The sequence below is a fragment of the Anguilla anguilla genome, chromosome 6 (genome assembly GCF_013347855.1).
Source record: "Anguilla anguilla isolate fAngAng1 chromosome 6, fAngAng1.pri, whole genome shotgun sequence".
NCBI lineage: Eukaryota > Metazoa > Chordata > Actinopteri > Anguilliformes > Anguillidae > Anguilla > Anguilla anguilla.
The window spans coordinates 20,662,219-20,674,241 of NC_049206.1; the positions used below are offsets into that span (position 1 = coordinate 20,662,219).

Below are 12,023 nucleotides of genomic sequence, written 5' to 3' on the forward strand. Positions count from 1 at the left end.
AGTCAAACAGCATGATTTTAATTGTAATAGATAGTGATAGTTTCACAGATCATTAAAGTGATGACTTGGTATCAAATGTCAAATGATATAAAAATATAAGTTGTCTGACAGCGATGCTTTTTCGATATCATTGTGTTCTCCCATATTGTTTCTCCAAGTATATACAGATACAGTAAACACCCCCCGCCCCCCGCCCCCGCCCCCGCCTCCGCCTCCCCCAAATATAAAGTTATTCAGGAGATTTTTTGGTACACCCAGTCCATTTGGCTGCATTGTCCCTTACCATACGTTATCTTCCCAAAAATCTCAGATCCATCTTTTTTTCTCAGTAGCCTACAGTACGTTAATTCACCCGCCAAGAAAACAGTTCGGTTCAGACGGAGCGTTGCATGTTCGAGCAGCTCAAGGTGCGCAAAAAGCACAATTATGGGCGGCATCTTTTTTTCAGAAATCACATGCTCACGCTCGACTCAGTCCACCCGGGGGAGCTTTCGCTTTTGATGGCGGATGCAGTCCTTCGCGGGGCCTGCTTCAATCCGAAAAGTCTGCAAGCGGCAATCCTGTATTTCTTGGACATGATGTTGTAAAGGATGGGATTGATGGCGGCGCTGAGGTAAAAAAGCACAAAGGAGACCAGGTTGCAGTACTCGCTTATAAGCGACATTAGAGGGGAGCCAGCTTCGGATGATTTGGAAATCAAATAGCGTCCCACGTGAAACGGCAGCCAACACAGCACAAAGGCGAACACCACCACAGCTGCGAAGAAGAAAGAAGAGAAAAAAATGAACATTTCATCTTAATTATTGTAATGTATTGTCATCATAAGCGCCTGTATGATTGCCTTTTTATCTGCGTCAATAAACCAAATAGGCGCATTAATATATTATTTGGCAGGGCTGTGTATGATGTAGGCTAATGAAGATTAGTGGGTCTGTTTGCAATGCAACTCAACCTCGAGTGCAAAAGTGTCAACAAGCTTTATTTCGGGCATTTTGCCATCTTGATTAAACAAATCACAGCCGTGATTGAACTGTTTTGCTTTCAGTTATGACAGTATTAGTTCGTAAACAAGAGCTGTAAATAAATTTGTTGAGCTGATGCCCTGCCCCCCCCCCCACCACCACCACCCCCCCCCCCCCACCCCCCCAAGGCTTGAATAGCTTTTTAAGGAGGTCATTTTCACATCTCTTATTACTGCCTAAAGAGGTGTAATATGATTTTTGTTAATGTTTATGACTTACAAAACTGAACTTTCAAATGCTACTGTTGTTAATGGTTATGTCTTCAATAAGATACATTGTCCTCAAAGGGAAATCGCTTAAGATTGAATTTGCGTCATGAATTTGGAAAACACATGTCCTTGCTATTATGCATGCATGTCCCTGGGTTATTTTTCTTAGATTAAACCTTCTGTCGTATTTTATATGTCAGGATTGACAGGGGGCTGAAATTTCTGTTATAGTATCCTAAAAGAAAATGAGCCCTAATGATATTATCTGGTTTTATTTATCAATCACATGGTATAGGTGGCATTTTAGATATGACTTTGTTTTACTCTGTGGATCAATAACTGCAGCATACTCCATGCATGTTCGTTTATATATTCTACTGCTTGTTGTGCAAATGGAAATAATGCCAGTGGAGTTCGTTCATTGTGTATCCTTAACCACCTATTTTGCATAATATTATGCCAAAATATTTTACACGTTTAGTGGAGATTTGGGGTGAGAGCACAGTGGCTAATTTGAGATCCCTGATGGAATTTGTGAATATGAAATGCAATAATGGAGTACACATGGCTAAAGGATTTTTCTGGTGACAGTTCTGAATGGACCAAGATGCATTAGCATTGTTTCCAGGCTGCATCAGGCCAGCCTCCAGTCCACCTCTGAGCTTCCTGTGCTCCAGCAGCACATGACCACAAACTGTATATGCAAACCAGACAGTTAGAACTGTGTTGTCAATAATCATGAAGTGGTGTGGTCAGGAACAATGCTGGTGATGATAGCTGATCTGTCCTGGAGCTCATGTGTCCCGGAATATTCATTAACATTACTATTCTGTACATGTAGCACCAGGAACGCTGTTGTCAGTACCTCATAGATTGAGGCCAAAGACAGGCTGAGTAGTAACCCATTATTGTCGTCAAACTGGAAACCAACAAGCCATGTACTAAACAGACCCATTTGTTTACATGGCGAGCTTGCCACCTGTGCAACACTACAGTTTTTCTTAATCCTATTTTACTAGCTCTGTCTTCTAGGAAATATAGAGAACAGGTAGAATTCAGGAGCTGAGCGCTATACAGATGTTATTGTAAACAGTCTGGTTACTGTAAAGAGTCTGTGAATTGGAAGTCCAGTAGTTTTGTCTCCAGTCATTAAATGTCTTTGAATAATTTTAAAAAAATGACATTTATTTATTTATTTATTTATTTATTTATGTTGCATGTTGTAATCAGGGTAGTCATTGGTGTGGGTGTGGACAAGTAGAACCCTGTACCTAAGAGCCACATCAGAAACTGAAATCACAAGATTATTTAGATTATATTTACTTAGTGTAAAGCACACAATATGAAATCATAATAATCAATATTCCAATATTCCATTTTTTAACTTAAGTGGGAAACTCATTTCATCAGCAGGGTTTTCTTCCTTTCTATCTGTGTACGTGTGTGCGCGCGCGCGCGTGTATGCGTGGACCGAAAAAATGGTCTAGGGAAGGGCAATGCACAATAATAAGACCTACACCAGGAAGTGAACCCAAAACTGTTAAGGTCAAGTGCAAGAATGTTTCTGTAACTATGCTATCGGAGCATGCAAGAAAAAAAAAGGAACAAACAATACAATTTCAAACCACAATTGTTGATCAATGACGTGCGCACATTAAATCACCTTGATGGACCCTGGTGGAAATGACTATGACAATAGTGTTTTCGCATGAAAACGCGCCAATAGCCTCGAATTCACTCTGACATAAAAACAATTTTAAGTTCCCCCATGCCAATTATTAAAACATTGCAAATGCACCTTGTAGGACGGCTAAATCACGTGAAATCAGTTTTCAAAGCCATTTGGAAACGCATGTCTTGTCCTAATGGCTGTTTTGCGCAAAAGAGAAAGTAACGCCTCAAGATATAAATCACAACAGAAAATACCCATACTAATACTTCTTCCTCACGTGCCATAAATTAATTTACCAACCGTTATATAAAAATGATACTATACGAAAACCTACTCAGCTCTCGGGATTTTTTATGTACTACTGTATAGTCCGAATTCAACACGCACTATTCAGCTTGCCATTGTTTGTCGTGTGTGTAAATGATACATGCTTTAGAGAACAGGGGGCGGCGTAGGCTATATCAAAGAAAACGTTTCAAGAGATGTATCTGTTATTGATATATCACTATTATTTATTATATATAAATAGGACATTTAGAAGATTAGCTCTTACCCAGCATTTTTACAGTTTGCTTATTATTCTTGTCCCGACTTGAGATGTTGGGTCCTATAGTCTCTTTCTTTCTCTTCCATAACTTTCTCCCAATTAGACTGTACAGGACAGTAAGACAAAACACGGGCAAGAAGAAAAAGATGCTGGAAACCCACACCATAATGGTCAGGAGACCGGATCTGATGGCATACTCCGTTGCCTTGCATTCGTTCGTCTCCCAGGAATCTGTTCCGCTCTCGTGCTCCACACCAACAAGGACAAATATGGGTCCAGCGCTGAAGAATGCCACCATCCAGAGTACGAGGATAACACCTCTAACTCGTCCTTTTGTCACCACTACCTTTGCCCTGAGAGGAAAACAAATAGCGAAGTACCTCTCCACACTGAGAGCGGTAATGTTGAGGATGGTGGAGTAAGTACAGCTCTCACTGACGAACTGAAAGAGTTTACAAAGCAAGTCCCCGAAATTCCACGGACGATACCGCCAGACTCTGTACAGGTCGAGGGGCATGCAGAGGAAAATCAGAAGATCGGAAAGCGCCATGCTGGATAGGTACAGATTGGTGGTCGTCCTCATGTCCTTATATTTGGTGACCACCATAATCGTCATTAAATTCCCCGTAACTCCAATGAGAAAAAGTAGCGTGCATGTAACGGTTATCCCAGTCAGTATCGGTACTGGAAAAAGGGTAACAGGAAAGTCATTTCTTCCATTAGTTGTGTTGTCGTCCGTTGTGCAGTTAAATGGGCAGATTGAATGATTTGTCCAGTTATGCATCCTGGTGGTTAAAAACTGGATCGGGACGAGCCGGACTTCAGCCCCCCAGTTTGAAAGACCTGTGGACCCCAGTCGCGTCGGTGACTCCTCATATCCGTCGTTGAAAGAATTTCCCCTAAATTATACATTTGATGCAATTATTCTGCACTTTCACATGCAAAGATTCACCAGATGACAGGTTTTGTCAGAGGTAACACCTGTATGAACGCGCCTGTACTCTTTAGTGATGGCTAAATCCAGTTGTTCACAACCCTATGACAGGATTTTAAATTGCCATTGGTTTCATGCATAAAATTATTTGTGCGTTTTGGTCCTGTTTCAGTTTGATCTGAAATCTCACATTTTCAGGTTTATTAAAATACTAGAAAAGTACAACAACAACGATTATTATTATTTATTAATAATAATAATAATAATAATAATAATAATAATGGGATGATGGAAAAAATAAAAGTAGAAATTTGCTTCTCTGTAAAAAAAAAGCTGTGTAATTCGCAGTTTCAGAGTTGTTTTCCCAAATGTTCATTCATGAAACCTTTCTTCAGCGGTCCTAAATGTAATTGGTTATTTCCCATCGTCCATTATATTCCACTCCATTGATTGCCTGTAAACGTCAAAGCAGATAAAGAAGAACTGAAGCAAGCCTATGATTTAGTGAGCGTCTCTTCCCTTTGCTGTCAGAGTGCCCTCTCGAGCAGGTCTGGGGTGAACGCCTGGACACCATGAAGATGGTACATGCGCGGAATTCTGTGAATGTAATCCGCAAGAGTTGTGGTGTGGGTGGGCACTGGTGATGCATGCAATTTGTACATAATAATGCAATTGAATTTCGTTCGCAGTTAAAAAGAAGGTGCATGGAAATACCACTGACCCAAATGACGAAAGACTCTTTACGAAACAAGCAAGTCACTTTAATAACCTCTTCACGCCAATCAGAACTCGTTGACTACTGGCAAAATATATCGGAGAAAATAATATAAAATTAAAATTTAGATACTTATTTAACATAAACAGTGGACATTCAAGTTCTAAAGCAATAACAGTCACATCCGCATCTTGTCTTTGTCTACCACCTAGTGGTAACATGAGTTATGTTAGACCACATTTGAACGACAGTGTCATATTTGTGCATTCTAACTAAACTAATCTTTTTTTTTTAATCCGCGTATGTGGAGTTTTTAAGTTTTCACAGACTAACAATGAGCTCGTCACGACTGGAAACAGGGTTGAATCGTAATAACACACATAAATATGAGAACATGCTGGAATCTGGACGTATCAATTTAGAGAAAATAAAAATAGACTGAAATCACACGCTGTCTATATCTACCGCTGTCCTGGGTGCTGAAAGGTATAAGACTACTTTTTCCCGTTTGAATCAATATTAAAATTCAATAAAACGTGAAATAACTGATTATATATATCTTAGGTTTTCGAACCTCCGCAGTCGCACATCCCTGTTAGAAGAATCCATTAAAGCAAGAGAATGAGTTGTTCTCATTCTCAAAGTCGTTCTCAAAATACGATAAATTGGCCTATGCAGAAGATGGATTCAGAGATTAATAGCATACAGATTTAAATCTGAAAAAGCATTGATTTTAATTTAATTTTATTTAATTATTCATATTCCTCAAGCCATAGCTCCATAAATGAATGGTTGCAAAATCCCATTAAGCGCATTGAGACATGCGAAATCAATCTTGCTGCGATTGAAACGTGTCGCCATTGCAAAAAAAAAAATAAAAGAATCGCATTTGATCATACCTAGGTAAATAGTGATTAAATAAAGCATAATTAGATGGCCACTGATATTATTCTTTAGTAAATTAGAAATGTAGAAATACATTTACAAGAATAGTTAAGATAAATAACACGTTAATACAGAGCCGTACAAAAAGCGGAGGGACTAGGCCTGTTCCTAATTTGTCATGGCAGAATCTGTAGTAAGGCGGAAACGTAAGTGCGTTGATTCGGATACGGTGCAGATGACTTCAAAATCCTCGCGTGAAAAAAGTTACATACACCTGAAGTAGCTATGACGTTTGAATCGCTTTATTACCATAGAGAAGGGGGTCCCAAACTCAGTCCTGGGGCTCCCATGTATGCTGGTTTTCGCTCTAACCAGTCGCAATACCAGAATTTTAACTGTTTTTTTCTTTCTTAATTAGGTACTGTGACTGTGAGCCAGGCTGTAACATGTACTTTTCAAGTTTAGAGGGATTATTTACTATTTACCACTTTAAGCCACATTTTGTGATAAATAGCTATGCATTCCATAAAGAATAAAATTCCCATTTTCATATTGTGCTTATTGTGTTATATTGCAAAACAATTGTTTAAAAGAGGTAAAATTTCAAATGAAACCTGAATTTAATCAGTAGGGTCCTAACTGGTGAATGTGTGGACACCTGGCCACTAAAACTAATCATCTGGAAGATAATGAAGAATTCAAAGACAAAGAAAATGACAATGAGTCAAATCTGCATTGTGTCAATACGCTTAAGGAAAATAATTATGAAAATAATTGAACACGTGTTCAACCATCAAATTAGATTGGTTTACCTCTGTCTTTAATTTGATCCAAAAAAAAAAAGTTACTTATTTTATGTATTTTTTTGAAACGTAAGACAACCACAATATCAACTTGGGAATTGTATTATTCGTGGAAAGCAAGCTATTTACCCCATAATATGGCTTGAGATGCTAAGTAATTTCTCTAAACAGGAAAATAACCTAATAATATATATTTTTTAATTGCAACTTGTTAAAATTATGGGATTGTGGTCGTTTTTGGAATGATAACTAGGACCGAGTTTGGGAACCATTGCATTGACATAGAGGAGAGTGGTTCAAGTATTATACTGAAACTGACTCATCTTGAGAAACAAGAGCTACGGTGTTTTTATGTCGTGCTTCACCCATTGATCTTTGCCCTTTACTAATCTGTGTGGTCGTAAACCGATCCCGCATCAAGTCATTTAATGGTTAGAGGCTATCATGCTTAAAATGGGCGTCACTGCGCCCTACGCCCTACAATCGGGTAACTGTTAGATCTGTTTTACCTTTTACTGTCCCAAACGCACGATTGGAGTGGTCTGAAAAACGCCGTTTTCGTCAATGAGGTAATGTCTCTTAATCGTCTTCAAGTATGGATCGTGAATTGCATTTAAATTGCTTTGAAAATGTCGTCTCAACACGACCAATGAAAGTGAATTGTTACCTGGTCCAAATTAGGTTAATAGTTTAATGAAAAGTAGGGTATCCGTCTATTAATCCGAATGAACCCCGTTGTAATATTGTTGTATTATTGACTTTGCCGGCAGCATAGATCTCTAGGATGCGTCCAATTCAGTTCGAAGCGGGTATGTAGGCCTCGAAAACACTTCCTTGTTTTATCCTTAATACTTCATTGCTTGATGTAAAATCTGATATTTGGTCGTCAGGCATGTTTCTCTAAATAGTAAATGCTGTTAATCGCATATAAAGTTAGCTGCGTTTCTAACCACATGAATGGATGCGGTGTGTCCAGAGTCATTGTTTTGTTTTCACCAGAATGAAGTATATGCACATATGAGCCTTTAAGGTGTTTTTAGGCTTTGTTTAAACAAAGACTGTGATTGACAATTATTTATGTCCACCATGACGCTCTGACTATTGTATGTAAATACTGGTAGAGGGAATTATATTAGACTTTATAGTTAGCTGTTCAAACACAGGAAGGAGAAGCACCTACAGATGTATGGCAATAGGCTATTTTGTGCTGCCTTATCTTGAGTCTACAGCATGATGTTTTTAACTATCACTTTTTGGCTGGACCGCAACAGCAGGGCCAGCCTTACAAACACGAATGTCTGTGACTGACTGACTGACTGACTGAGTGAGTGAGTGATAAAGTTACACCGCGCGTGTCTGTGATGTTGGCCGGTTCGGTCCAGCCATATACTAGGTTTTAACCTGGTCTTGTTAGACTGTCCTTCACATTGTTTCTTATCTACTAAGTCATTGTGATTCATGATCAAATGCATAAACCCGTTAATTCCGAGCAGGGGGTTACATCAAAAGCAAAACTCCTGGTCAAAAAATGAGAAGTAGGAAGTGTTGTCCTTGGAACTATCCAGAGTGTCCTTGTGTACTTCAGCGCTGTTAAGTGGTTTATGTGTTCTGGGGTGGTCTATGTTTCATGCCTATGGGATATGGGATTCATAGTGCATGTGCAGACCTTTTTTTGTTGCATATCCCAGGTGTATGAGATAATGAGTGCTGACTGTTTGTAAATTTTATGCACAATCCTTTTCATGTGATTGGCATAAGGAAACGGCCATTATCATATGCAGATAAGAAAAAAAAAAGATGAATGCTGAAATGTTCCTACACACAGTTTTCAATCAAATGTGATCATACGCATGTTTCGTGAATGAGGCCCAATGAGTTGTGAATTTTAAACTTGTATGCATACCTAAGTATGGTCAGAATGTTAAAGTGCATATTTGTAACTGTACAAAAAGTCATAAACAAGCTGACAACACACAAGCAATCTGAATGGAGTGCTTTTCTAGTTTATATAGAAATATGTAGTTTGTGTACACTCATCAACTGCCTGATGACAATATGTAATATTTGAAAGATGTGTGCCTTGTGTCTTTAGTTTTTTACTCTTCTAAAAGGTGAAATTTAGGAAAGTGGGTATCTGCTGGTTTAACGGTGAGTTTTACTTTCTGCTGGTTGAGTGGAAAAAGGTATTTAGTCTCTGGGATTTTGTGGCACTATGTGCAATTTGGATGTCATAAATGGCCATGAAGGAGTGGGTACCTGAACTATAAGGTGACAATCTCACACTTCTGCGACAAGAATAGTTTGGCTAATAGCTGTTATCTTATACAGCTCTTGTGTTTGCTTGTGACCAGACCATGCCAGGAAATGAGTTTTCCACTCATTGGATGAAAACATTATTAAAATAACATCTAGTACAGAAATTCTGGTTCAGAAGAATACACTCTCCTCACAAATGCACAAAACAAAAGATATGGTCAAGCTTCAGGTCTGGCTCTCACACCTCATGGTGCCATTTGTGAAAATTGTGATTTTGTGACTGTAATGAACATTATGTACTTGTATTAACTTTCCTAGCATTTAGAAGACACGCCTATCCAGAGCAACTTGCAGTGCAAACGAAAGTGCAAAGATCAGGGATTGAAGTGCAAAAAAGGTTCAGTTTTAAACAAAACCACCATAGTGAGCAATAAACTGTAGTAAATGAACAACAGCAAAGGTTCTGAAAGTCTTTTTCCCCTTGCTTTGCATATTTAAGACCTGTTCACTAAAGTTGCTTCACTTGTTGGACTGGTGTGCAATTTACATGTGTGGCCACAAGGGGGAGGAGAGGTTTAATTTATGTAATTGAAAAGGCTCTTAAGTTGCAGAAGTGCCATTTAAAGCTATTCTCTGATGGATGATTTGGAAAACAAAAAAACATTTTTGTGTAGAACAAGGCTGCAACATAGCCTAGTTGTCAGGGATCAAAGTGCACTCATTTATGGGGTTTAATTGAAAATATGCTGATTTGATTGAATGATGGTAGAAGTTGTCTGTAGGTTAGATTCCCATTGCTCAAAATATCAAGGGCTAAGTCCACTGTAAGTACTTCGTTTGGAAGTCAGGTGCTCCTCCTCCGCATATTTTTGTGATTGTATTTTGGATTTCATAATTTTGCAGGAGCTACTTTATTCACTCAGTAATACAGCACAGTACCCGTGATATAAAATTGTGATATAAAATTTAATTTATAATGTACCACCACTTACATTATTGTTGGGCTTGTCCATCTCTGTTATGCTGCAGGCTGTGGTTCAGTTGATGTTTCCTATATGCATCTTATTTTTTTGGTTTGTGAGATAACACAAACTCGCGATCAAACCTCCACCGCATTCCTTGGTTACGTAAGGAATTTTTACCACAGAGCTGTCGAGCAGCCAGCATTCAATACCAGCCCAGGATATGACTAACATTACAATGTCTGCACCTCTCTGTTTACTTGGCCCCAAAAATCAGCTAGCGACAAATCCTTAGCCAAATCTGCAGCTTATTCCTCAGAATACAATGCCTGGCGCTAGCTGTGAGATTATGAAATCAATACAAGGATACCTTCTTATTGAATTCCTGCACTTTATGTGCCTGAATGTTCCCACTGGGTTCTATGTTATCTGTGTTTGGACCCAGGATAGTGCTACAACCTTTAGCGACTCATTAACTTTTGTGGCACCCAGGCACACTCATCACAAAGGGGACTGTATGTGAAAAGTGTCTATAGAATGAATGGGAGGCACAGCTGGAGAAAGAGCGCTAACAGTTTGCCTCCATGTAGCCTGTGTAGAGAAAGGTATGGCTAGCAGGGAAGGTACTGTTCCTTCCCCCCCTAAGCTCATGATTTCTGCTTTCTTGATTTTTCCAGATGGCCTGTGAGAGAGGGTCGTATATCTGTAAAAATCACATGACTTGCCCACAGAAAAGTGACCACAGCTTAGCCGTGTCCGTCAGGGTACTGTGCTGTCGTCTCATTGGCTCACTGTCTAACCAGCTCGTCCACCATTGGGGCATTGGGGGTACTGTAGATGTGAGCCAGTGTTACTCTCACAAGCCCTTTTCGCAGTCTGACTGTTTTTACCGAAGAGGTGCGTCCCCCCTCAGGTGCGTCCCCCACTTCTGATCGCCTGTGGCAACCGCTCTTATCACTTATGGCAAGGAAATGAAATATTTGATGGTCTGGTCATTTCATTGCCTCTTCATTACGCTGTTTATCACTATAACGAGGCCTGTTTCCTGTCCTCTGTCACTGCAATAACCTGGAGTTAGCTGTGTTCATGGAAAAATATCTTGGGAGCTTTTATTCACTGGGAGTCCTGTACCCTGTGTAGTGCCTTTAGAAAATAAAAATAAAAAATCTCTCATGAATTGTTGTAGTGTACACTGATGTTATTTCTATAGGCATCTATTGCACCATCGATTGATCCTTTAATACTTCCAAGGCACTGTCATGATTTTTATTGGGGAAAAGACAATGCTTTGTTTTCCCTGTCATTTGTTCGAATCTCTGGGATATTCAAGAGAATGGTGGTCTACTATTGTACGTCTCAGCAAAGTAATTGTGGCAGGCTCCACGGCTTGCGGCGTGTGTGGTGGACAAGGCGGAAAATTGGGGAAAAAAATGATTTATGGCCTCTTATGTTGGCGTTGTGTCTTCTGTGTTCGGTCACTGTGACTCCGCCGGGTGTGGAGGCCCCACTACACAGCAGACGTGTGCAAGCTGACGACCTGTTCAGAACCCAGAACCTTCTGTGTCTGGTCTGGCCTGGTCTATCCCTTTCCCCTTGATCCCTTCACAGGACCAAAATGGCACTGGTATATGACTCAGTGTTGCATGGTATTATAAGGTATTCTGCTACTTATGAATTGGTTTTTAAAATGTTTTTTTTTCAAATCCTGTTAAGGTTGTAGCTGTTTGTACAATCGCTAGATTTAACTTGTAGCAACTTTCCCTTTTTCAGCAGTGGAATTTCTTGACTTAACTGATGATCGTAAATCATCTACACCTATTGCAATAACTTAGGTGGTAATGATAAACAGGCCTAGATGGTTTCCCGGGCACTGTGAGAGGAGGTGCTTGCTGTTGGCAGGCGTGGTGCATTGTGTGTAGGGGGGACTGATGTGCAAACTGTGAACTGTAAGATGACCCGAGTGTTACCTTGTGCTATAAACAGCTACCGCTGAGCTGCAACAAGGATTCTCTAGGCCT

At 39.7% G+C, this 12,023-nt stretch overlaps 2 protein-coding genes across 2 annotated transcripts in view; one reads left to right on the forward strand and one right to left on the reverse strand.

The window, feature by feature from the left end:
* Positions 1-239: 239 nt before the first annotated feature.
* ghsra (growth hormone secretagogue receptor a) lies at positions 240-4,538 on the reverse strand. The gene is made up of 2 exons (XM_035422410.1): positions 3,457-4,538; positions 240-756 (listed from the first exon to the last, which is right to left on the reverse strand). Exons 1-2 carry the CDS (start codon positions 4,232-4,234, stop codon positions 452-454), a joined length of 1,083 nt encoding a protein of 360 aa, XP_035278301.1. The 5' UTR covers positions 4,235-4,538; the 3' UTR covers positions 240-451.
* A 2,704-nt stretch (positions 4,539-7,242) lies between these two features.
* pld1a (phospholipase D1a) overlaps positions 7,243-12,023 on the forward strand; it is a 48,689-nt gene continuing 43,908 nt past the window's right edge. Inside the window, exon 1 of the mRNA XM_035422407.1 lies at positions 7,243-7,356. The gene's annotated coding sequence lies outside the window, so the exon portion shown is untranslated. The remainder of the gene's footprint in view (positions 7,357-12,023) is intronic.